Raw genomic sequence first — 27,669 nt, 5'->3', positions numbered from 1 at the left:
GTATGTTTTGGAGATTAATCCTTTGTCAGTTGCTTCATTTGCAAATATTTTCTCCCATTCTGAGGGTTGTCTTTTCGTCTTGTTTATGGTTTCCTTTGCTGTGCAAAAGCTTTTAAGTTTCATTAGGTCCCATTTGTTTATTTTTATTTCCATTTCTGTAGGAGGTGGGTCAAAAAGGATCTTGCTGTGATTTATGTCATAGAGTGTTCTGCCTATGTTTTCCTCTAAGAGTTTGATGGTATCTGGCCTTCCATTTAGGTCTTTAATCCATTTTGAGTTTATTTTTGTGTATGGTGTTAGGGAGTGTTCTAATTTCATTCTTTTAAATGTAGCTGTCCAGTTTTCCCAGCACCACTTATTGAAGAGACTGTCTTTTCTCCACTGTATATTCTTGCCTCCTTTATCAAGGATAAGGTGACCATGTGTGCGTGGGTTTATCTCTGGGCTTTCTATCCTGTTCCATTGATCTATATTTCTGTTTTTGTGCCAGTACCATACTGTCTTGATTACTGTAGCTTTGTAGTATAGTCTGAAGTCAGGGAGCCTGATTCCTCCAGCTCCGTTTTTCTTTCTCAAGATTGCTTTGGCTATTCAGGGTCTTTTGTGTTTCCATACAAATTGTGAAATTTTTTGTTCTAGTTCTGTGAAAAATGCCATTGGTAGTTTGATGGGGATTGCATTGAATCGGTAGATTGCTTTAGGTAATATAGTCATTTTCACAATGTTGATTCTTCCAATCCAAGAACATGGTATATCTCTCCACCTATCTGTATCATCTTTAAAGAAATTCTCAGTTTCCTTATTAAAAAATGCTTTTAAATTTAGGTGTGGGCATGAAATTTGCAAAAGACGGGAAACAAAGAAAATTCTACAATGGTTCTGTCCTCAGATTGCTCTAAAAGTATTTTTAAATTATTTGCCCTCTTTTATGGTCAATCCATTTTGAGTGTGGTTTATGCAAAATAGAGAGTATAGAATTCCCATCAATGAACCCATACTCACATCCAGCTGAAATAAACTATTTTAAGCATGGATTCTTTTTTAAAAATACATATTTTATTTTTCTCCTCGTTTATTCTACTACCACTTTTGAAATGTGCCTTCAACTATCTCCAGGCTACAAATCATACCTTCCCTTCAGCATTAAAGTTATTAGGTTGTGTTAAGTTTCCAATTCCAATTTCTTTAGTCAAAACTCCCCGGACAGATTTATGAGATAAAAGGTCCCCACACGGCTGTTCGGCTGCTCTTCAGCTTCTCCCGGCTGGATCAAAGGTTTTGAGGGCAATGATGGTGACTGATTTCTTCTATCTGAACTGCCTCTGGAAATGTTAATAGTATGCAAATGAGTGCAGAATCATGGCCTCTCTTGGAGTCAAGGAGAGTATTTTAAATTAGTACTGCACAGGGATGCCAGATATAAGAACACAAATAGCAAGAAGAAAAACTATAGTTACTAGAATCGGAGCGTGTTCTGTTGTAAAACTCAGGCTGTGGCCCAGGTGGTCCAACAGTTCAAGGACCAACTATGATGCCCAACTCTCATCTATATTGCTTAATTTCCTCACAGCAACCTTGAGAGATTATCATTTTTGACAGATAAAGGATCCAACGTTCAGAGAGTTTAAGTGGTGCACCCAAGGTCACCCAGACACGGAGTTGGAACTAGCAATCAAATCCAGGTTTGTTCTTCTGCAAAGCTTTCACTCTTCCTGCCATGCCAGAAGTTGCAAATAATGTGCTAGAAAGATTGCAAAGAACTAGGCAGCCAGATGGTTGCAAGAGTTGCAAGGGGGTAAACACAAATCCTTTGAGTGAAGTCAGCTGCCAGGAGGCTCAAAGGCCATTAGCACTGCGTGTCTGCTCACTGCTCAAAATCTTACTGACAGAGGGGATCATGGTGCTAACTGTAACACTAGGCAGTGTGACAAGAACCCATGTTAAGTAAAAATATCTAAGTGCCAAGGAAAAAGAAGTAGCTCATGACTGGAAACTGCAGAGGAGGCTTTCTAAAGGGAAGACATCTCAGCATCGGTTTGGGGTGTTGGCGAGATTTTCTCAGAAATAGCCCTAACATTTGTGGAGTCCTTTATAGTTGAAATAACACTTTTTCAGGCAAATAACATAAGTTATTTGTCTCTCAGAATGCCCCCGTGGGTTAGGGTATGCATTATCATTTCTAATTGAGAGATGAGGAAACATGCACAAAGTGATTCGACAAGTTGTTCCAAGTCACAAGAGCAAGTTGGAAATTGACATGGGCTGAGCATCTAAGCTGGCACTGTCCAGTAGAAATAGAATATGAGCCGCCTATGGAATTAAAAAATTCTTAGTGCACACATAAAAAAGGAAAAAGAAACAGTTGAAATTCATGTCAATGGTATATTCTATTTAATCTTGTATACCCCAAGTATATCATTTCCATGTGTAATCAGCATGTAATCAATATGTAAAAAGTTATCAATGAGATAATTTGCATTCGTTTTTTTTTTCTTGGTATTGTCTTCAAAATCTGGTGTGTATTTTATGCTCACAGCACATCTCAATTTAGACTAGGCACATTTCAGGTGCTCAATATCCACACATGGCTGGTGGCTACTATATTGGACAGAGCAGAGTTTTTCTGACTCCTTGTCTTTCTGCTCTGCTCAACTGTCTCACAAACACAGATGGAGGGAGATGGGCATCTCATGCAAAGGGAACAGGAAGAGCAGGTAATCGTGGAGGGATGCAATTGGTACCTCAAAACGTGTAATGAAAGAGTTTAATAAAGAGTTAAGGAAGGGACTTCCCTGGTGGCGCAGTGGTTGAGAATCCGCCTGCCAATGCAGGGGACAAGGTTCGAGCCCTGGTCAGGGAAGATCCCACATGCCGCGGAGCAACAAAGTTCGTGAACCACAACTACTGAGCCCTTGTGCCACAACTACTGAAGCCCGCACACCTAGAGCCCACGCTCCACAACAAGAGAAGCCACCGCAATGAGAAGCCCGTGCACTGCAACAAAGAGTAGCCCCTGCTCGCTGCAACTAGAGAAAGCCCACGCGCAGCAACGAAGACTTAATACAGCCAAAAATAAATAAATAAATATTTTTAAAAAAAAGAGTTAGGGAACCCAACAATGGGTGCTCAAGCACCCCAAAACTAGGAAGAGTGGAGCTACAAACACTCCTGGAGCCTGGAAAATTCTGTAGCCTTAGGAAATGGCTGCCTGTTAGAAACTGTGGCCTTTGGTAGAAAAATGGAACCACTGTTAGTCCACCATCCAGCCGGGGAGGCAGTGGGGAGGTAAATCCAATGGCCTCTTTGCCTTCCCATCCTCGAGTCTCCAGCCAGTGCCTCTCATTGTCCAAACCCGACCAGCAGTTAGAGGTGGCGAGCCTGTTGATGCATCCACAAAGGTTAGCCTCCTGAGGCACAGAGAAAGGCAGAGGAGGATACAGCCTGGACCTGGAGGGCAAGAAATCAAAGGCACTGAAGTGTGGGGCACGTTTACCGGTTTGGATGGCGGGTAACAGTACAAGGACAGTGGTAGCAAGTGACATGATTGAAAAGTCGGGCAGGAGCCAGGGAGTGGACGGGTTGTAATACAGCGCAAATGAGACTGGTTTAGAGTCTACAGGCAGTAGCCATCCACGGGGGGCTTTAGTGTGAAATCTTCTCTTATCAAAATTGGGCACAAGAAGATGATCCTGACAGGCATTACATTCTGTGTTGGGGTTTTGAGATGTGAGTTCGTTTCATCCCTCACCTCTCAAGTGAACCTGCTGAGAAACAGATACAAGAGGCAGATAGGAATCAAGACACTTTATTGCTAGCAAAAAAGATGGGGACCGCGGCTGCAAAGTGAGTGAACAATGGGGGTCCTAGGCCTTCTTTTTGTATTGGCTACAGCTCCTCAGCCAGAGACGGAGCATCTGGGCCACTGTGGGGCTCACTGAATCAGTGGGTTCCCTACGGGGAGGAAAGCAGCCTGCACGGGCAGGCTCCCGGCGGAGAGAGGAGGACCCGCATTCTTACCCCACATGAGGCTTGGACACGAATACATTACGCGGGACTCTCACCCTCTGTGAGATGGAGAGGGACAAGTAGAGATGCAGAGAAAACAGTAGCTCATGCTCCATACTTTCCCATGAGGTCTCATGTATTTGTAGAGTCTCCCATTTCACAGATCATAAAGAAAATGGGAAGAAGCGAAACACAGCTGCTTTTTCCAGAATAATTTTAGGGTGGAGCGACTCCAGGTGGTTAGACCAGTTCACACTAGTTAGAAACTGGTTAGCGCCAGTTAGGAAGCTATTCTGTGGGAGGACTTAAATAGTGTTAGAAAAAGAAATACAGGGACAGCTAGTAAAAATACATGGGGTTATGGCATCAACAGGAATTGGTACCACAGTTGATGTGGATGAATCAGGTACTAGGAAGTGCTATGAGAAAGAAAATGCATTTTGGGGGGATGAGAGAATCAAGGACAGGCTGAGCCAGTGGTACCTGTGGGAGATGCAGCTGAAGCTGTCCGGCAGGATGTTGATGATGGGCATCTGGAGCTCAGAAAAGAACATGGTGTTAGAGATACTGACATGGAACCATCCAGAAGTGATGGTTGAAGTCATGATAAATCCCCAAAAGAGAAACAAGAGATAAAATGGCTAACGGTTCTTTAAATTTAAAAGAATTAAAATAAAAAATCAATTCCTCAGTCACACTAACTATATTTCATGTGCTGCTAAATAGTTATCGGGGGTTAGTGGTATTTGGATAACGAAGATACAGAATATTTCCAATCATCACAGGAAATTCTATTGGACAGTACAGTTGTGGAGTATTATATATTGCGTGAGGATGGTGATTGGAATAACACTTTACTTTTTCTCCCCAACACACCTGAAAGAAAAGAAATGAAACTACGAAAGAAATGGAGCACAGAGGCAGAGAAGCTTTCAAGGAGTAAGATGATCAAGAAGATGCCTCCAGGTAAAATAGAGCTTTTAAAATTTTGCTTAGGCAGAACTCTACCTAGGCTGAAGTCATTTATGTGAAGGAATAAGAGAAAAGTGAAGTTGGACGGGTAGATGGAGGAAGTTAACGTTGTTAATTGTCAAGGAAAGATCAGATGCCTGGTTTGAAGGACAAGGACCCAAAAATCACATCATCGGAGGGGAGTGTTTCCCAAATCTATTTATTCACATCTATTTTTGAGTGAACGGACATTTAGCAAACACAATTATAGCACTCATTAAATGTTGATTGTCTCTGCTTTTCTTCCTAGCTTGAGTTTTCCCCCTCTTGGATCCACAGTTATTGTGAAGAGCACAAATGAAACACGTATCCAATCCTCAAAGAGTTTATAGTGTAGAAGGAAAAATAACAGCAAGAGCATAGCAGAATGTAGAAGGAGATTAATTCCCCAAAGAAATAGACAAATGAAACACTCAAGGAGGTCACAGCTAGGTGAAAGAGAGAGGGTCTTGGTGGAGGAGGTGAACTTTGAGCTGAGTTTTGAAGAGTGGATAAGGTTTAGGGGTGAAAGGAATTTTATACCAGGTAGGGGGAAAAGCATAAGCAAAGGCACGAGTGTAATAAGATAAGAAGAATATTCAGGAAACTGAGAATGTTCCACTATAAACTAGAGAATAGTTAATACGAAATATATTAATAACAGATAAGGATGAACATGATGGTCTTGTTCATGGCACATGGGTGGTCTTAAATGTAAGAGAAGGAGAATAGCACAAAAAGGTTTTTCTGGCGCATAATGAAAAGACCTATCTAACTGGAGCAGAAAAAACAAATATTCTGAGGTTCTGCAAATTCCAGGTCAACTTTGATTCTTCCTTGAATGAATGAATGTCAAGGCTCTGCCTTACTAGGTAACAGTTATCTACAGCTTGAAAAAACACTTCCCTAGATGCTACTGGGCACCAACATGCATCCAAACAACCAACTCAAAACTCTGTAAGAAACCCAACTTTCTCACCCAATCTATTGTCCAAACCATTAGCTTACACCAATATTGTCTGACAAAGATGTTTAAGTTAAACAAAATTGCTTTAATACAGCGAAAACATCTGCTGCATTTAATAATAATCTTCCTGCTGTTGCAACATATGGCATCATCAGAAACTTTACTCCAGGGCCCTCAGAGCTTCGGAGATACCTCGAAATGCCATGATTACCATAAGTAGGTTTTGGCAATTCTCAAAGCTGAAAGAAAAACTATTAATTCATTTTAATATTTAAAACAAATATGGGCCATTTGGATCATTTGCAAGAGAGGTGGGATTACAAAAACTACAATAATTAGAATCTAACTCCCCAAAGAGAGATGTTGTAAGACGTAGCTTCCAGATGGAAAATTCCTTTCACAGGTCTGTATAAGACACTTTCTCTATTTTATGTTTGGTAGTGTATATATGTCCATGCCACTCTCTCACTTTGTCCCAGCTTACCCTTCCCCCTCCCCATATCCTCAAGTCCATTCTCTAGTAGGTCTGTGTCTTTATTCCCGTCTTACCACTAGGTTTTCATGAACTTTTTTTTTTTCCTTCGATTCCATATATATGTGTTAGCATACTGTATTTGTTTTTCTCTTTCTGACTTACTTCACTCTGTATGACAGACTCTAACTCCATCCACCTCACTACAAATAGTGGGAAGCAGCCGCATAGCACAGAGAGATCAGCTCGGTGCTTTGTGACCACCTAGAGGGGTGGGATAGGGAGGGTGGGAGGGAGGGAGATGCAAGAGGGAAGAGATATGGGGACATATTTATATGTATAACTGATTCACTTTGTTATAAAGCAGAAACTGACACACCATTGTAAAGCAATTTTACTCCAATAAAGATGTTAAAAAAAAAAAAAAAAAGACACGTTCTCATCCTGTCCCAGGCTCTCCTGAATTAGATGAGTCCTCCTCCAAATTTTTAATGGGGATCACAGCGTGCACAAGTCTCTTTACTATTTTTTTTTTTTTGGCCATGCCACGTGGCATGTGGGATCTTAGTTCCCTGACCAGGGATCAAACCGGAACCCCCTGCAGTGGAAGTGTGGAGTCTTAAACACTGGACCACCAGAGAAGTCCCAAGTCTCTTTACTTTTATACAGAAGAATTATTACAACATGACCCTGGTTTAGGTGGAAGTGAAAGGAGCCAAAATTTGAATTCAACATAACTCAGTTAAATAAAATGTTAATCAGAAGATCTTATATTTCAGCCATTGTGCTGGATAAATACCAGAGAATCAGATGAATCATGTAGAATAGCTGCCTTTAAGTAGTCCTTATTGGCCATGGAAAAAGAGAAATGCAGACTAGTAAACATTATAAAGTATGACAGGTTCTATGATACAGTTAACTTTAAGGCATGTTGGAAGTATAAGAAAAACATTTCAACTCAACAAGCAAGCCTCACTGAGCAAGGGATGCTGGAACGGTATATCCAGGCTAGAGACATTACTCTGAAAGTTAACGAGAGGGAGGTGGCTTTCTAGGCTGAAAGAACCACATGACACAGAGTAGGGAAATAGCAGTTCAGGGAGCTGATGGTCATTTGGTTTCGTGTGTGTGACAAGGAGGCAGAAAGGGATGTGAGGAGAGAGTAAAACGGGTAGATCCTGGAGGACCTGTTGGGTCATGCATGGGGGTGTGAATTTTATCTTGGAGGGAATGTTACCGCTGAAGGGTTTTCCTGCAGAGAAGAGTGACATCAATGTCATCGTCATCACAGCATCCTCTCTAATATGCCTTGAGGGCATCCTCTGCCTTGGGCTGAGAACTGTTCATCCTTAATCTCACCACAACCCTGGAGGAAGGTAGGATCATTATGATCATCTTACGCCCACAAAATCAAGGTCTTAAGAGGAGAGTAGTTTGCCTAAGTCCCTACAGCCAGGAAGCACAGGAAGTAGGAATGGAATCCAGATCTTCCAGACATTGGAGATTTTGCTTTTGACACCTACGGTGTACTGGTTCTGAACCAGACCAGGCTTTGGGGATGGAGACCAAGAGACCAGACAGGTAAGGGATACTTAGTATGCCCTGTGCTAGTTACAAGTGATGACAAAATTGTTAAAAAAAAAGAAAAAGGCCAAGTCCTTGCCTCCCAGAAAAAAAGAGCCAATATGTGCTCAACTTCTCGAAGCCGATCATCTAAATTAAAAATGTCAACATTTGGGCCCATTCAGTAGTTTCTTCCTGGTATTGTGCCAGGTGCTATGGGAGGGAACAGGGTTATGGTAAAGTGGAGAGTCACCTTCAAGGAACTTTGTTAAAAACCTAGTTTAGAAGAGACCTTGAGCAAAGAGTTTTAGCATTTGCTGGTTCCTCCTGTCTGCTTGCTCTCGACCTTAAGAACAATGCCTGCAACTTCAGGTTATCCAAGGAAAAAGCCTGATTCTCAGGACTTCAAGTATCTCATCATGGTGTGGGACCCACCAAGCAAGAGGAAGCATGGCTCATGTGCCACTTATCCTTTAGCTATTGCTTGGCAATTTTTCTTTGGAAAAATGATTAGTAACCATTATTATTAAATATTGACAATCTCAGTCATTTCAGAACCATTTATTCCTCACTGGTTTTCAGAAACTGCTGCCATAGGTCACTCTTAAGGGACAGTTTATCCTAACAAACAGGCATGCAGTGATTCAGATCCAGCGTGGCATGCTGTAAGAGAGATCTGTAATAGATTTTGCTCATTTTGACATACAGAGCACATTGAACAATGCCTACTGCACAGGTTAACACTCAGTAAGTAGATATTTTCCCCGAGTGGAAAAGTGCAGTGTACTCAAGAAAGTACACAACTTTGCTGTGAAGTATCAGAGGAAACCTGCTTCCCAATGTTGCCAGCCTTCATCAGATCATATATATCTTGTCATCAGTACCTTTGATAATTCTTTCTTCCTTCTCTTCCGCTAATTAAAATTCTATTCATCCAATCCAGAGGAGAGACTGAGTTACTTGTCTCTGTAATTCCACCATGAATGGGTGGATGAATAAATAAATGAATCATCATGGGAGTGCTTATAAGTGCCCTGACAGTGTTCTCTCTTCCTTCAAGATGTTTATATGTTTTGTTTGAGACCTTCATGCCATACTCTTTACTGCTTCTCTATTGAGTTTTAAATCCTATTCATAAGTCAACTCAGGCATCATTTCTTTTAGCTAACCTTCTATCAACCTTCAGTTTAGGTAGAACCCAAAGACCATATAGGTGTCTGTGTAGTTGTCCATCTCTGTCCATAAACTATGCAAGACCAGGAATTGATTGCTAGTCACCATTATAGTCCCAGGGTCCAGCAAAGCTCATGGCACATAATAGATCCTCAATAAATGAATTAAGTCATTGATGAACATATTAAGTCATTTAAATATTTCCTTTGTATTCTACCACATGAGAAAGCCAGTTCTTTTTTTTTTTAAAGGAAAAAACTGATATATTTGACAACATACATGTAATGCTTTTTTTTTAATCAGTCATCAATTTTATACATATCAGTGTATACATGTCAATCCCAATCGCCCAATTCAGCACACCACCATCCCCACCCCACCGCGGTTTTCCCCCCTTGGTGTCCATACGTTTGGAGAAAGCCAGTTCTTGAAAAAAATCCTACAAAACTTGAACATTTCTGTAGAATAAGACCTCTTGGTTCTGTATGCAAGTGCAAAAATAAAACGCAATTTAGTCACCCTTGAGATAATCTCCTAAGGAAAAAGGATCTGCTGTCACTTAGGCCCTTGCAATGTTTTCCTTCACATGATATAGAATTTCTAACAGTTGCAGTATTATAATTAGCTCTGAAGATGTAAATGGAGTTGGATTTCTGAATGACATTTAAAATATCCAGAGTCTAATGCTGAGTTCTGATCACTGTATACCTGAGGAGAACCACCATCCTGATTTCCTTCTGTATGAATAACTTTCAACCGGGGTTTCACCTGAGACAAGCCAATCCATAACATGTTCTCAAATGAGTCCTCTTGGGATTGAGCTATGCTGGCTGATTCATATAAATCATTGTACACCATCATGCTAGTAAAAACTCTTCACTGAGCTGCAAGGGCTCTGCACACAATATTTCTAACCATTAAGGAGCCTCTTCAGGAAGGGTATTATTATCCCCATGCTGCAGATGGAAGAGCTAAGACTCAGAGCTTGCTCAAGTTCACTAGGAGAGTAAGCAACTAAGGAAAGATTTCAAATCCTGGGCAGTCTCATTTGAAAGCCTGTGCCTTCTCTGCCCATCTACCACTGAGGAAGTTCTCAGGGATAATGGAAACCTGAATCAGAGATCAATATCAATGGAAAGTAACTTTAGCACTGAATGATACAGAGCCAGTTAGCTTAGATACTAGCACGGGAGGGAAAGAGGGTGGCCGATATACCACAAATACTTTATCAGAATTGTACACACAGGACTACAACACACCAACAGCATATTTTACTTAATCCTCAGAGCAAAGAACCTTCCACCAAAAGAGCCTCTTCTTGTATGTCATCTATAAAAAAAATGAGGCTGACTTATAGTTTTGTATTGCTTTATATATGTCACCTTATTTGAGGCAAACACAATGCTGAAATAAAAGATATTGTCCCAAGTATGGTTGAGGAACCTAGGACTGAGAGTTAAGTGGTTTAGGTGGCCAACTAGGAGGTAATATGGCTGCGGCATGAATTCTAGCGAACTTTCCACCACATTCGAGTTGTCACTTGTTCTCACCTCTGCGTATCATTTTCTTCTTCCTTCCATCAACTTTAAGAAAAGTAAAGATTAGAGAGGATGGAGGAAGCTCCCTTCGCCGTGTTAGAGTACTATATCATAGTGACTCTAAGACACTGAACTTGAAGAATGGGAAAAGAAGAAAAGCCTTATGAGTATGATAAGGCCATCATTTTCAGTGTCTCCAATATCTCATATACATTAAATAAAAGACTGAGCTTCCCAGACAACTTATCCACAACTGAAGTTCTGGTTGTGACAGAGCGTCAAGAACAGTTGATGAATTATTAATACAGCAGCACTGTCTGAATTGGCATAGATCCCATGGAAAGAGTGACGTGCCAGTCTGGCAATTGCTCTGTTTTGCAGAAGAACACAGTGTATATGTATATATATCCTGGGAGATACTGGGAGATGTTTATTGTACAAGGTGATTCTTTCTTAAAGTTATTTTTCTAAATTATTTTATAGTGATGTTCAGGGCAACTACAATAAATCTATTAGGAGGTTCCATAATTGTTTTAGGCTTCAACTTAGAAACGTCCTAATTCTGAAGCCTATGAAATCCATGTAAGTTCTGGAACTTCAGTAGTTTCCTCTGTGCCCCTGGCAATAACATATGGCAGTGGGAGCTGAGTTTTGTCAGGTTGCACCCTACCTGTTCACCTTCTTCATTATCACACAGACCTGGTTTTGTTCACTCTAAAGATCCATGTTTTACTGATGGTTTGATCAGGTTAAAATGAAAAAAATGTTGCATTATTTGAAGCTACTTTCTTTATAATTTCTCAAACCATTATGGCATAAAGCTTAAAATAACAAGCGTGTGTCCATAGACATAACTTTAAAAAAGAGCCTGGTGTGGCAGAACTAATAAATCTATTGAGCATAGGATTCCCAAGAGCATATAAACATGTTGAACGTAAAATATGCTCATTCTATAAGCAATTTTAACACATTCCTGTTATTCCTATTTGAACATTACTTTCAGAGGCAAATATATGCATTAATTTTTAATATATGAATAATTTTAATAGCAGCAAATCTTTACTTTTTTGAAAGCTAATTTTATTTTGAGGAAACATATCATTTGATGCCAAAGCTATTTTTTAAAACCTTATAACATCCACCGAATCAGGATGTCCAAGAAACTCCTTTATCTTAACCTCCTCCAACTAAAACTCATGGTCTCCACCTTGAACCAACTTGCTTTCTTTTCTGCACCCCCTATCCTGGGATTGGTATCATGTTCCATAAAATTTACTGTGTTCAATGATGTCTTCTGAACATCAGGATGAGGTATTAGGAACTACACATGTAAAAGATTTTCCTCTGAGCTTCCTGTAATTTGAATTGCTATGTAGTAAAGAATTTATTTGAAATAGCAATTTATAGTTTGAAAAAAAGGAGAGTCAAAGATGAGAATGCTTATGGTTTTCAGAAACCATGGCCTTGTCCACAAATACAGATGTCAGTGAAAAGTGTCAGAAAATCGCTTTATGTCTAGAATCATTTTATTTCTTGTGGGGAACAATTAATTGAGTGTGGCGAATCAGATGAACTCACTTGGACCCGTGAGTCTAACATAACTACTTCCATAAGAGCGTATGGAAACATCCGAGAGAACTTTTTGGCCAGCCTAATATCTTAGACTCTGGAATCCCATGACAGAAACTCTGAAAGAACACTTGCAAGTCAGGACGTGTTTGGGGAGAGAAAAGCTCCATGTAATTCAGAGACTGGCTAGGTGACAACCAGGGCATATGGCCCTTCCAGTTGGTACCTGTCTTTGGTTTTCCGTCTCTAGGCGCAGCCTGGCTTCCACACACCTCCGCGTCTCCAGGAAGGCTTGGCGCTGGGCCCGGTCTGACAGGTAACTGATAAAGATTCCAGCCGTGTTCATACACATGAATAACACTGCCTGGGCCACAACCTAAAACAGAAATACAGACATAGCCCAGTCAGGTGGTTAAAACAAGAGCTGTTGGCAGGCAAAGAGAAAAAGTAAATAAATAAAAATTTCCAATGTAAATCTTAACGTAGTAATCCAAACGTTTAGTAGCAGGTTAGTAGAACCTTCATTCAGGTCTTGGGGTCAACTCATCTCCTCAGACCTCCCTCAACCACTCGATCCAATTTAAATCTTCTTTCTCCCCAAGTTTGAATTTGAACTCGGATTGGAAACCTCAAGTAAAAGAGAGCAGCTTCTTCTCTCTTCCTCTTCTTAAGGGGTTGGGGAACCAGGTGAGAAGAAGAGAAAGAGATGAATAAAAAACAGGAAAGGTGTTAGTTTAACGGTACTACTGTATTTTGACTTTGGTACCCAGTTTTTCTTGAGTAGCATCTAAGTCCTGATGTTCCTAACTCAAGAGAAGATGTCATATTTGTCTACTGCTTTCCATCTCCATTGCCGTTACCCATCTCCTAGGTGCCAAAATCTCCTGGCTGGACTCTTACATTAAACTTTGTACTTTCACATTTGCCCCCTTCCAAACTTCTCTCTAGTGAAGAAAAGCAGGCAGATTCTGGAAGGGAGTCAACACTTGGAAGAAAGAAACAGCATAGTGTGGACTTCTTGATTTTTATGGCTTTAGCTTGTGGGCAGGTAACACTCAGTATAGTGTAGGGGAGAAAAACTCCAATAGAAAACCTAAGTGGCCTGAAGAAGCAAAGAACAGAGTTCAAAACAACTATGGCTGCTGAAGAGTAAGAGGAAAAGCCCCCAAAGAAGAGAACCAGTGAGGGGGTACCTTAAATTCCTATATAAACTCTTCCCTGAACCACATATGCACAGGGCAAACAGCAAATGATTGAGTTGATGATAAAAGAATTGAACTGAGATTTGAACTGCATTTCAAAAGACAAAGATTGTCATTTGATACCAACCAAGTTAACCACTTTCTAAAACACAACACAACAAAACAAAAACCACAATTTCCAGAACAATGTAAGACAATCCAGAGTCTTAATCACGTAACATCCACAATGTCCTGAACATAACACGAAATTATGTGACATGGGCATATACATAAAAATGTGACCCCTTCTCAAGGGAAAAGATAATTGACATAGACCTGTTCTGATCTGACCTGGGCGTTGGAAGTAGCAAACAAAAAACACAGTAGCTCTTACAACTTTGCTCAATGATATAAGGGTAAATATGCTAGTAATTAATGCAAAGATAGGAAATATCAGCAGAGAAATAGAAACCACACACACAAAATGGAAATTCTAGAACTGAAAAACACAATACCTGAAATTAAAATTTTACTGAATGATATTAACAGCAGAATTTAGATGACAGAAAAAAGAGTCAATAAGCTTGAAGCTATATCAACAAACCAAAGACAATATGAAAAGCAGTCAGACTAAAATGTTATATATAAGGGACATACTCTCCAGTTATGATAATGATTTTCAGTTAGATAAAAGAAATGCATTGCTAAAATATAATGATATAAAAAGTTTGCAAATCAAAACAAAATAAAGCTGGTTTTGCTGTGTAAATACATATTAAAGAGAATTTAAGGAAAATCATTAGAGATAAATAGGGTCACTATGAAAGTATAAAAGGTTTAATTCATCAGGAAGATATAAAAAGTATGAACTTGGACACATTTAACAATATAGCCTCAAAACACCCAATACAAAGTAAGACATAAATCTATGGAATTATTTATAAATCTACCACTATAATGGTCTATTTTAACACAATTTTCAGCAGTTAATAGATAAAGATTTTTAAAAAATCAACAAAGATAGAAACAACTTGAACAGCTCATACAATTAGCAACCTTGAAATGGAACATAGTATGCAAGTTAAATAGTACAAATTCTTTTTTAGGCACATATTGAATATTTGTAAAATATGATTTTATGATAGGACCTGAAGTTAGCCTCAGCAAATTTCAAAGAACTAGTATCATGTAACCACAGTCAATGACTACAATAATATCAAGTTACAAAGCAATTTAAAAGATAACTAAAAGAATACCATATGTTTAGAAATTAAAAATATTTCTAAATAATTCATGGATCTAAAAATATATCATGATGGAAAATATGCATAGCTAAAGAATAATGAAAATACTACTGAAAAAAACTTAGTAGTCCTCACCAAGGAATACATAATAATAAATGCTTCATTAGAAAAAGAAGAGTATATATATAACTGATTCATTTTGCTGTACACCTGAAACCAACAAAACATTGTAAATCAACTATACTCTAATAAAAATTAAAAAAAAAAAAAAAAGAAAGAAGAAAGGCTGAAAATGAAAGTGCCAGCCATTCAACTTAAAGGTTTAGCAAAAAACAAAAAACAGATAAATCCAAAGTATGTAAAAGGAAAAAAATAAGAAAGGAGCTGAAATTAATGAAATAAAAACCAAATATAAAATACAGAGGTTCAATAAAGTCAAAAGTCTTTTTTCTGAAAGGACTAATAAAACAGTAGCACTTCTTAGAAGCTTAATAAAGAAAAAAGAGAAAAGGTTCAAACAAGCAATATTAAGAATAGAAAATGAGAATTTAAATATATGGCAGAAATTAATAGATAATAAAATATATTATGAAGTTTAATGCTAATGAAAATCATAAATGGAATTATATATTTCTTAAAATATATCTTTATCAAAACTAACTCAAGAAGACAAGAGAAAAATTAAATAAATGCAGTCATAATTAAATATCTTTCCACAAGGAAAGCAACAGGCCCAGATGGCTTCATCAAAGCATTCTACAAACACATGTTGAAGAAATAACTTAAATATTTCATAATCTCATCCAGAGAGTAGGAAAATAGAGAATATTCTCCAACTCAGGTTATAAGGCTAGCAGCATCCTGCTACCATAACCAATAAAGTTGGTGCATAAAGGTAATTAACAGATAAATCTCACTCATGAACATGAAGGAAAATTCCTACACATAATATTACTAAATCAAATCCATCAATACATAGAAAAAATAATTCAGTTTGACTACATTAAATTTATCCCAGGAATTTGAGGATAGTTTAACATTGTCCAATCAACTAATGCAATTCACCACATTTACAGCTTTAAAGAAAACATATAATCATCCCACTGAGATGAAACAGCATTGATGAAATTCAATATTCTTTCATTTAAAAAAATGTGGAGATTAGAAGTAAACTTTCTTAATCACTTTGCAGAATATCTACAGAAACAAAGACAAGAACACCTAAAATGAACAACTTACTCAATGATAAAAGGTTAAAAACATTTGCTTAAAGGCCAGGATAACAGTTATCTCCAAATGTATTCAACATCATTCTCAAATTCCAGCTATCTCAGTAAGACAAAAACAGAAACAAAATAAAGGTGATAAAACTTGGAAAGGAAGAAATACACTTTCATTTTTGCAGATAATTATCTATGTGGAATATCTGAAAGTCTCTACAGAAAAATTACTAGGATTAATAAGAATCTAACAAAGACGTTGGATATAAAGTCAAAATAAAATGCTAATTGCATTTCTAACACAACCATGACAAAAAGATAGAAAATGAACTTAACAGAGAAAATAATGAAATTGAATTTAAAGTAATCAAATAAGACCCAGATGGAGGGTTATACACCATGTTATGCTGTAAGATGAAACAATTGCTATAGTAAAGATTTCAAAACTTGGTAGGTATTTTTACCCCCAGTGGAATTCAAGATGATTCTAAAATTTGTATAGAAGATCAAAGAGTCAAGAATACATAAGATATTCTTATGGGGATATATGTATACGTATAGCTGATTCACTTTATTATACAGCAGAAACTAACACAACAATGTAAAGCAATTATACTCCAATAAAGATGTTTAAAAAAAAAAAAAAGGAATACATAAGATATTCTTAAAGGAGAACAAAATGGGAGACTTGCCGTACCAGGTAACAGACTTGTTATAACATTGCAGTGATTAAGACTTCATGGTATTTACATGGGGATATACAAATTGACCAGTGGATGTGAATAGAGAGCCCAGAAACATAAACACACAAACTTGATAATCATGCTTTGTAGTTATAAGGAGAAAAGAGGGACTTTTGAACAAAGGGTGTTAGAACAGTTTGTTATTCACCTGGGAAACAAAGTAAAAGTAAATCCCTGCCTAATCCAATACATAGAAATACATTGTAGGTGGATTAAAGTCTTAAATATGAAAGGAACAAATATGAAATTTTAGAAGACAATCTAGGAGAATACTTTTACTACTGTGATAGATTTTTAAAATAAAACACAAAGAATACAAACCAAAAAAATAGATTAATACATTTGACAAAATTAAAATAAAGCATTTCTATTCATTGAAAGACAACATAAATAAAATGGAAAAAACTATAAGAAGAGATATTTGCAACATTTATAACTAGCAAAAATTAATTTTCAGCTCATATGAAGAACTTGTATAAATCTATAAAAAATAAAAACAATCCAATAGAATACAGGGCGAAAAATAAGCAGGTACTTCCAAGACAAGAGACTATCAATATGAAAGTAAGTGCAACAATCGAGGAACTCTAAGTTAAAATCCACACCCTTTCCACATCTACCCTGTTGGCTCCAGAAAGAAAAAAAAAAAAAAATAGTAGGGTGTTATCAAATCAGCAAGGATGCTGTTGGCAATGTGAATTGACATTGCTACTTAGACTCTGCACAATGTTTAATTTGTACCTTGCTAAGCTGCACCTTTCCCCTCCATACCCAGAGCCATCTTTGCAAATATGGCCCAGGAGACATGCCCAAGAATGTTAAGAACAGCGTTTTCTACAAGGGCTTGAAACTGGAAATAATCTGAATGTCCACCAATAGTAGAATGGATATTTTAGGATGTATTAAAATAATTAAATACTACTCAGTGGTGACAATAAATCTATTATTGTATGAATCAAAATAGATAAAACAATATTGAAAAAAGTGTGATTCTAATGACAGTAAGTTCAAAAACAAGTAAACTAAAATAATACATTGTTTGTGAATATATGAGATAGCACATGACTCCATTTTTTACCAGTCAAATTGTCAAAGATAAACAATTTGATAACACATTACTCTGGCTAGGTTGTGGGGGAAATAGTCACTCTTATACCTATTTGGTGAATCCGTGAGTTTGGCAATATCTATCAAAATTGACATTCATCAATTCATACTCATCAGCTCAGTAACTCCATATTGGTGTAGCTCCAGGGGCAAAGATCAAAGGCTATCACAGCATTCTTTGTAAAAGCACACAATTGGAAAGAATCTAAATGGCCATAAAGAGAGGATTGGTTAAATTATAAAGCCATACAACTGAATATGTATGTAGATAAAAACATGGAAATTTTCTGTATACTAACACAGAACATTCCAATATATACTATTAAGTGGGGGAAAAAAATAAAGGACTAATATTTGCTATCATTTTTCTATGCATAGACTCTTTCCGTAAGGTACTGGATAACTCTGGGGACAGAAACTGAAGCCTAAATTTATAATCTCTACCGTTCACATTTTTACATGCGAGTGTGGTACCTATTCTAATACATAGATTTTTAAATAAACAGGTTGATAAATGTACTGTTAGAAAAGAGAAAAATGCAAACTCCTCATCATGACAATAAAGCCTGCTTGATCTTCTTCAAACTCATTTCATACCATTTCTCCTCTTCCTCATTTTGTTGCAACCAATCGGGTTTACTTTCTTTCTTTTTTTTTTTTAAGCACTTTTCTTTTTTATAGCTACTTTATTTATGTATTTTATTTTATTTTTGGCTGTGTTGGGTCTTCGGTTCATGCGAGGGCTTTCTCCAGTTGAGGCAAGCGGGGGCCACCCCTCATCGCGGTGCGGGGACCGCTCTTCATCGCGGTGCGCGGGCCTTTCACTATCGCGGCCCCTCCCGTCGCGGGGCACAGGCTCCAGACGCGCAGGCTCAGTAGTTGTGGCTCACGGGCCCAGCTGCTCCGCGGCACGTGGGATCTTCCCAGACCAGGGCTCGAACCCGTGTCCCCTGCATTAGCAGGCAGACTCCCAACCACTGCGCCACCAGGGAAGCCCCCGGGTTTACTTTCTATTCCTCCTCTAAGTTTTTCCTCTCTCTGGCCCATTGCAAAAGCTGTTCCTTCTGCCTGGGACATTCTTCCTCACACTTCTTGCCTTGCTGATTCCTCTCATCCTTCTGTTCTTGGCTTTATTAGTTTCCTCAGAGAGGTACTCCCTGGCCACTATACCAAAGTAGGATTTCCCTGCCATTCTTTATCCTGGCACTCTGTGCACTTATCACAACTTGTAATTATATATTTATTTGCACACTTGGTTGTCTGGTGCCTGTCTGTCACATTGGATTATTACTTCTAATAACGCAGGGATGACATTTATTTTAGCCATTGATTGACACCTAGTACCTAGCACAGTGGCTGAGGGCTCAGCACAGTGCCTGTTAACTGTTCAGCACCTAATAAGTGCTGGATATCTGCTGAATGAGTAAAGGAATGGGTTAATAGCTTTCCTATGTTTCCATCATTATTTACAAGATATGATGGACTAATGATCTTAAAATAGCAATAATAATGTAAAACACCCAAAATACCCTTGACAACACTTATAAATGTGTGGGAGCTAAAGCATACGACTTCACGAAAGATAAAGGAGGGAAGCATTTCTGGTAAAGGGATGCTAGCTATTAACTATGTAAATACTACCCAAATTGCTTTATGGCTTTAACATGATTAACAATCAAAATCCCAAGTGAAATTTTCCTTTCGAACTTGGAAGATGACTTAAAAGTGTATCTGAAAGAATACATGAATTAGAATACTAAAGAAATTTTTACAAAAGCGATTACAGAGGGTCCTTGCACAGCCAGAATATATACCATCATGTGACAATAATTAAAACTCTGTGGCAATAGTGAAAACCTCAACCGAAGAATTAGTGGAATAAAATAGAAAACATAATGAGTTTGTATATGACACATACAGCTCAACGATTCAGTGGAAAAAATAATTGTCAGTAACAGGCTGATTTGTCATTTATTGGAAAAAATGGCTTAGAGTCCCCTCATAGTATATGTCAAAATAAATGCCAATGGAATAAAGACTTAAGTGTGGAAAATGAGACTACCAAAAAGGGAAAAGAAAATAAAAGGGAATATTGCTCTAATTTAAGCAGAAAAGCTTGAGCTGAGTCTCAAATTAAAGGTAAGTAGTGTTGTTGTTCTGTTTTAAGGTATTTATTTATTTATTTATATTTATTTTTGGCTGCACTGGGTCTTCGTTGCAGTGCGTGAGCTCTTTGTTGTGGCGCACGGGCTTCTCTGGCTGTAGCACAGGGGCTCTAGAGCGCACAGGCTCAGTAGTTGCAGTGCGCGGGCTGCTATCTAGTTGGGCTCTCTAGTTGTGCTGCGTGGACTTTAGAGCGCGTAGGCTCAGTAGTTGTGGTGCACAGGCTTAGTTGCTCCGTAGCATGTGGGATCTTAGTCCCCGGACCAGGGATCGAACATGCGTTCCCTGCATTGGAAGGCGGATTCTTGACCACTGGACCACCACTGAAGTCCCAGTAGTGTTTTTTTTAAAACACTGAAATCAATCTGATACATTGCTGATGTGGAGGGACTTTCCTACAGAATTTCTGGAAAACAAACTGGCAACATGTTGCAAAATGTACTCATTTCTTTTGACCGAGTGACCCAACTTCTGGTTATCTATCTAAAGGAAACAATCAAATTACAGGATCAGAAATTTTGTTAAGGGATGTTCATTGCAGCTTTATTAATTAAAGTTTTTAAAAATAAATAGAAACTGCATATTTTTAACAGCAGGGGAAATGGCTGAAGAATTGAGGCATGCACATACAAGGGAATATTAAATTGCATTAAAAATATTTAATGACATGAGCAAACCTTTATGATACATTAAGTAAGCTGTAATACTTAAAACTGTATTAAAACACTAATCTGTAATTTCAATGTGATCTTAATGCTTAAAATAAAAGAAAATAAATATATACATATATTTGCATGTATATGTCCATGCATAAGTGTGCGTGTGCGTGTGTGTGTGTACTGAAATAGGAGGAATAGGTTATTCAGACAAACTTACTTGTGAAGATCTAACAAGGCAGAAAACAAAACAAAACAACAAAAAAACAAAACATAAGGAGTCAAGATCGAGAAGAATTACACCCAAACAGGTGAGCCCAGCATCTGGAGCTCTTTCTTCCTAGGGTCATCTGCAGATTCCAAAGGAGGTGACTGAGAGTCTCAGAAGCAGAGCAGAGTGTTCAAGACTCAGGAACCAGGGGAACAAAAGCTGAGGGGAGGCAAAGTGGAGATGTTGGAGGAGAAGAGAGTCCAAAAACAACCACTCATGTAGGGACTTGATCCTTAGTAATTGACTTCACAAATATCTTTACTGCTGCATTTTAGTATCAAATAAATACCTAAAAATACCTAAATTGTGATTATTGCTTTTTTAAAGTAAATTTCATGAAGGAGATGCTATTCCATTATAGCAGCTGCAGATCTGTGATTCCATGAAAGGGGTGGGGGGACATTGTTATGACTGCCTCAGATTGGTTCTATTATTATGTAATCCCTCCAACCTACAACTCTCTCTAGACCCCTGTAAGCCCCACCTGTAAGCCACCTCTGCCCCAGAGCTGAGATGCTGAATGTGAGATGCTTAAGAAACATTTGTCGATCAATGCTTTATTCTTCTACCCTTACATATCTGTAAACTGCCATTAAGAAGTCTTCCTAACCCTTCACTACTAAATAATTTATCCGTTCAAAATGATTTATGGAGCAAGTTCTATGTGTCAGGTATGGTTTTATGAACTGGCAACGTGCAAAGCAGATAAAGTCCAGCTCTCATTCTAGTGGTGGGAGACAGGCAATAAACAAATAAATGAAGGAATATTTAATACATGGTGGCGGTGTGTGTGATAGAAAAATATAGCAGCATAAGGAGCATAGAAAGTGATACAGTCGGAATGGGGCTGCTCCTTTATCGGGAGTTCAGAGAAGGACTCTCTGATAAGAAGATATTTGAGCAAGACCCGAAAAAAGTGAGGGAGTGAGTCATGGGATATTTGGGAAGAGCAATTCCGGCAGAGAGAACAGAAAGTGCAAAGGCTCTGAGGCAGGAGAAGCAAGAAGCCCACTCAAAGTCTGCCATGGCTGGAGCAGAGAGGGATACAGGAGGTTGCAGGCACTTTTAGGAGATGAGCCCTGAAAGGTAACAAGCAGTCAGACTGTGTATGGTCTTGCACATGATAAGAATATTGGCTTTTAAGGCATGGGAGAATCCTGAGTACTGGGAGGCATGACCCACCTTCCATGTTTTAAGCGTCATGCACGGGCTGCTATGAAGAGAACAGACTCTAGGGGGTGCCAGGATGGAGTCAGGGAGACAAGCTAGAAGGTTTTTAGGAAAATACGGTTGAAAAGAGATTGTGGGCTTGGACCTGAGTGGCAACTGTGCAGCTGGTGAGATCCGGTCAGACCCTGAATATAGTTCAAAGGTAGAGACAAGATTCACTGATAAATTTTGTGTAGATGATAAAAGAAAGAGAGGAGTTGAGTGCGACCTCCAGAAAATTAATCATTCTGACTGCACACGCCAATCATCTGGGAGAGTTAAAAAGATGCAGATTCCCCCAGGCCCTATTCAGACCTACTGAATAAAAATATCCAGGGATGAGGCCTGGGAATCTTTATTTTTAGAAAGCTCCCAGAGTCATCTACTGCAGTGGGTCCATGGGCTGCCATAGGGAATCACGCCTTCATGAAAATGGTCTGAAGATCACAGATAACACTACCTTTTGACCTCCTTTTTATGTGTGCATCAGCCCTACTGTAATAGGGAAGAACAAAGCTGACTCCATATTAGGTCTGTTTCTTTTACTTTAACCTTTGTATTCTGTTGCTTTTGCTTGCAGATAAGAATGTTGCCTATAGCCTGAAATGTACAGGACAGCCCATTCTCAAGGCTCTGACCTTTAAGAGTGTAACACTTTTCCATTCATATAGAGATAAAAAGTTGCAGAACAGAAAATAACGTTTGTTTGGTTGGAGTTTTACAGGAACATTGTGACCTGACCTACGTGGACAAAGGATTCCTGCACCAAGAAGTCTGCAACAACCAACCTTGCCCCTCCCTACCTTAAAAATGCTTTGCTGAAACCCTTCTGGGAGTTTGGGGTTTTTCTGGGGCGGAAGCCACCCGCCTCCTCGCATGGCCCTGCAGTAAACCTTTCTCTGCTCCAAACTCGGACGTTTCGGTATTGTTTAGCCTCTCTGTGCGCTGGGCACAGGAACTTGCGTTCGCTAACATTACTAAATTCTGAGCTGGCACAGGGCAGACACCACGTCCATTGTATCTCATCTCTTAGCGCAGGGCCTGGCATTGTAATACTCAACAAACACTTGTCAAATCTAATTAACTTGACAGTCACATGAGTGAATTCCAGAGACCCACCTCTTTGGTGCAGTTTTGTAATGACTGGGAAGAGGGGAGTTGTCACTCTGAGTGGGAAGACCTCCACAAAGTCATCCAGGACAGGATGAGTCCCTCTTCACCTTCCCCCATCTCTTCCTCCAAGCTCTGGAGATGGAAGGTTCTCTATGTGGGCCAGGCTGCCCCTTTCTTTCCCGGGACGGTGGCCACAGTGTGGGCACTGCTGTTCAAAGCCAGGGAGTTCAGAGCGGGAAAGGCTCACACAGTCAGCTCCCCTATTTGACACAGGATTTGCATTTCTGTCATTGCAGCAAGATCCTCTGCTGTTCATTGCCAACTGGCCAGACTGGAGGTGGGAGAGATGACTGGGTCCCTGGGGACCTCCCCTCCCCTCTGCACTCAAAGTATATGCCACAGGGATGTGCACATTTTCTCTTCAGCTGGCTTTGTACAGGGAACATCGCCACAGTCTGCAGTCCAAGCTGTTGAATGCTGGAAGAGCCCTGCTTTATTAAGAGCAGGGAAAGACTCTCCCTTCCATTTATTTCTGGGTCTCTGGAAGCATCCACTCAAGTGCTATTGTGTGTATGGAAAGACTAGCTCTGGGAAAGTGACTGTTGGACCTGTCCCTGAAGATAGTTTTATTTTTTAAATTTAGTAAGAAAATAAAGAAAAGATCTGTTGCAATCCAATAACGATCACTTTGCATTTGGGTATTTTCCAGTATTTTAATGGAAACCAGGAATTTGAAAGGTAATGCCGTCAAGTTTAATTTATATAAAATGTTGAAAACTATTTCCTTAAGGATTTGCACCCTGATTTGTATTTAGGACCCATCATAAATTTTGGAGGATGCTCAAACTGAAATTGCGAGACTAAACAGTAGCAATTATAACTTACTTTTTAAAGCGCATGTTAAGTGCAGGGCATCTTACTAAGTGATTTCCATTAGGTGTTCTCATATAATCTCAATGAGGCAGGAAAAATTATCATGTCCATACGAGGAAGCTGAGGTTCAGAGAGGTTAAGTAACTTGTCTAAGGTTAAACAGCCCTCACTGTGGGAGGGCAAGGATTTGAACACAGGAAGTGTGACTTTGCAGGATCCAAGCAGAAGCTGGCCAGGACCTGGAGACCTGTGATGCAGAGGAAATGGAACCCAGTCAGGAGACAAGGGTATATTGAGTAAATAAACACAGGACAATGCATTAGGAAGGTTGAATATTTTGCCAGCACGTAATGGGTATATGAAATATATGAAAGATGTAGGTAAAGCACTCGTATCTCTAGGTGAATGAATCCAACTGGAGAGGGTCTGGTGTCATCCTCTAGGAGACAGCTAGCATTTATTGAGCACTTAATATATGCCAGGACTCACTCTAAGGGCCTGGCATGTGTTAATTCATTTAGTCCTAACAATAACCCAATGAAGTAGGTACTACTAAGTTGGGCATTGTCTAGAGGAGGGGGCTGAAGCTCAAAGTTTGACCATTTGCTCAAGATAACTAATGGAGCGAGTGATAGAGCTCGGTTTGAACCCTGGTCATGGGAGCCAGAGCCTGAACTTAGAACTGCTGTGCTCTCCAACCTCATCCCCGATGTACCCCGATGTACCCTGATGTACTAGCTCAATGAAAGTTCACTCAAGCAGTAAATGCGGATTCAGCACATGCATGACAGACTACAGGATGTGGCCACTGGATGGCTCAGTTCTTGAGCCTGGTAAAGGGAAAGGAGCTTTGGGAGGGCCGTGCACCTCTGTCTATAAATAGTAAAACCAAGACCCTGAGAGTAACTTGCCCAAAGCTAAACAACCTGGGCTGATTGACACCAGGCTCTTTAACACCAAAGCCCGTGCTCTTGGCAAGCTGCAGTGTGTTTTCACAAGGCATTCTTACAACTGCAGAAATGTGCCCATGTGTAGGCCTTCCTGCGTTTGGACTTAGGCCTTAGGGCTGCACATGGAGCAGAGGGAGGGACTGCAGAAGGAGGGGAGCATGAACCCAGGGGAGAATTAGAAGAATTATATAGGGAGGTTGTGATACTCTCCACAACCCCCAGGAGGCGTTCGGGTACTGGCGGTCCTGACAAAGTGAGTGGGGCAGACACCCACCAAGGGCCTTCACACCTGCTTGGTGCTGGAGCTTCGGTAACCAGAGACCTGGGTTTGCATTCCTTGGCTCCTCCACTTACTAGGCATATGACCTTAAGCAAGTCACCTTTTGCCTTTTTGAACCTCAACTTTCCCATCGGAACAATGGGAATAAAGCTTTGCCTCATAGAAGTACATGTATGTATATCTCTATATCTAGATCTCTATATAATGTATATATACAATATATATATGAATGTGCCTAGCAGATAAACAGGTATCCAATAAATGTTGGATATATATTTAAATATGAGGCCATCTTTTTTTCCAATATATATATATTTTGGTGTAGTATATATTTTTTTATGTTGGAATAAATGATGCATTACCGATTTTCTTCCTCCAGGTTGAGAAATAACTCAGAGGACCATGAAGTATTAACACCTTTTGTATTTTATGCAAATTTTCGAAGAATGGTTACGTTCATAGTTTACTCCATAGAGAAGGTAGTAGGGTGATCCTGGCAGAGGATGCTGGCAGGGAGCCATTAAACCCAATGATGCCATTTATATGCTACGTGAACTTGGCCCAGTTAGTTAATTTTTCTGGCCCTCAAATTTCCTCACCTGTAAAATAGGAACACCTTCCTAAAAATGCTGTTGGGTAATTGACGAAAGTGATTAGCAAAAGGCCTGTAAGACAATCATTGCTCAATATGTATTGACTACGGTCATGGTTATGATTGTTATTACTGCTTTTGTTGTCTTTTATGTCCGAAGAGTGACTCTGGAGGGTCTGAGCAGTAAGCAACCTGGTGAGGGTGGTGTTTGAGAAAGATGTCTCGTAATATAGCACGAGGAAGAGTTATCACCCAGGTTAAACTCACTCTTCAGGGACTCAGGTGAGACTGGGATGGGAGTGATTAGGAGGATCCGTAGGCTCAGTAGAGGCAACTGGAGGAACAAAGGTACCGCCAGCATCCTCTGCCAGGGCCGTGGGCTCTTCCCACAGCTGTCAGCCTGTGGCCATGCTTCCTGCTTGCCCTTTATAAACAGTACATACTGAATTAGAAAAAGAAATTATAGATAGTACGTAATGAAGTTTAAAAAAGTAACAGAGCATTAAAGTAGTAAACTTAAGTGCATATCTAAGGGAAAAAAAATGATGCAGGCATGCTGAACTCAGAGGGCATATGATAACAAGTAAAACTGAATGATGAAAAACCTACATAAAAAACCCTGGGTTCGGGGCTTCCCTGGTGGCGCAGTGGTTGAGAGTCTGCCTGCCAATGCAGGGGACATGGGTTCGAGCCCTGGTCTGGGAAGATCCCACATGCCGCGGAGCAACTAGGCCCGTGAGCCACAACTACTGAGCCTGCGCGTCTGGAGCCTGTGCTCCTCAACAAGAGAGGCCGCGATAGTGAGAGGCCCGCGCACCGTGATGAAGAGTGGCCCCCACTTGCCGCAACTAGAGAAAGCCCTCACACAGAAACCAAGACCCAACACAGCCAAAATAAATAAATTAAATAATTAATACTAAAAAAAAAAACCCTGGGTTCAATGAATAATATCTTGAGAAATGACAAAGTAATGAGGGGAAAAGGCAGTCTTTTCAGAAGAAAACAAGAAGAGAGAATTTTGAAAAATAGAATGAAAAGAATAAGAGAACAGGAGCATAAGAATTTTAAAAATTGGATTGAAAAAAACTCTGACATTAAGAAGAAAGTAAAAATGTTAAAGACTAAAAATAGGAAGGACTGGAGGTAAGGAAAACTAAATGATTAAACCCTTTAAAAATAGATGAGGTAAAATGATGAAGTTAAATTTTAAAAAAATATGAGAAGTATAACAGGCAGTAGCTCAAAATTTAAAGATAAACTATGCTAACGCAAAGTGGCTTAAGATATTAACACATTTATCATGTCTATTCCACTGTTTCAGAGGGCAGGACAAACCAAGTAGCCAATAATTGCTCCAAGACTGTTTTCCAGGCTGAGATAACTCTACCACTTAGAATCGCCTGCCTCTTTGCAAGGGGATGTGAGGAGAGCTTCTGTTTACACACTCCAGTTGTGTACCAGGCTTTGGCCTTTACATATGCTATTTTATGGCAATCCAATAGCAACCCTTCTTGGTCTTATTGGCTCCATTTCATAGAAAAGAAAAATGAGACGCAGAGAGCCTAAGAAATTACCCAAGGCCACAGAGCTAGTAAGTGGTACTAGGATGACCAACTGTCCTGGTTTGCCTGGAACACAGAACTTTGTTTTAAAGCCTGGATGGTCCCAGAAAAACCAGGAGGAGTTTTCCTAGCGTGACCTTTCCAAAGCTTCCTCGCCATCTGTCTGGCAATCATCTGCTCGACTCACGGAGCTCAAGACTCAGCTTGGTCCCCTCCCCATGTAGAAGC

General features: G+C 39.5%; 1 protein-coding gene across 3 annotated transcripts in view; it reads right to left on the bottom strand.

The window, feature by feature from the left end:
• The window catches only part of ADCY8 (adenylate cyclase 8), a 229,091-nt gene that overhangs the window by 165,958 nt on the left and 35,464 nt on the right, over positions 1-27,669 (bottom strand). For all 3 annotated transcript variants that reach the window (XM_059901676.1, XM_059901677.1, XM_059901678.1), the window contains exon 2: positions 12,504-12,653. In XM_059901676.1, the coding sequence (XP_059757659.1) occupies positions 12,504-12,653 (150 nt within the window). The remainder of the gene's footprint in view (positions 1-12,503; positions 12,654-27,669) is intronic.

The sequence above is a fragment of the Balaenoptera ricei genome, chromosome 17 (assembly GCF_028023285.1).
Source record: "Balaenoptera ricei isolate mBalRic1 chromosome 17, mBalRic1.hap2, whole genome shotgun sequence".
In the NCBI taxonomy this organism is placed as follows: domain Eukaryota; kingdom Metazoa; phylum Chordata; class Mammalia; order Artiodactyla; family Balaenopteridae; genus Balaenoptera; species Balaenoptera ricei.
The sequence above is the reverse complement of the archived record's forward strand: the minus strand, read 5'-3'. Positions and strand labels throughout refer to the sequence as shown.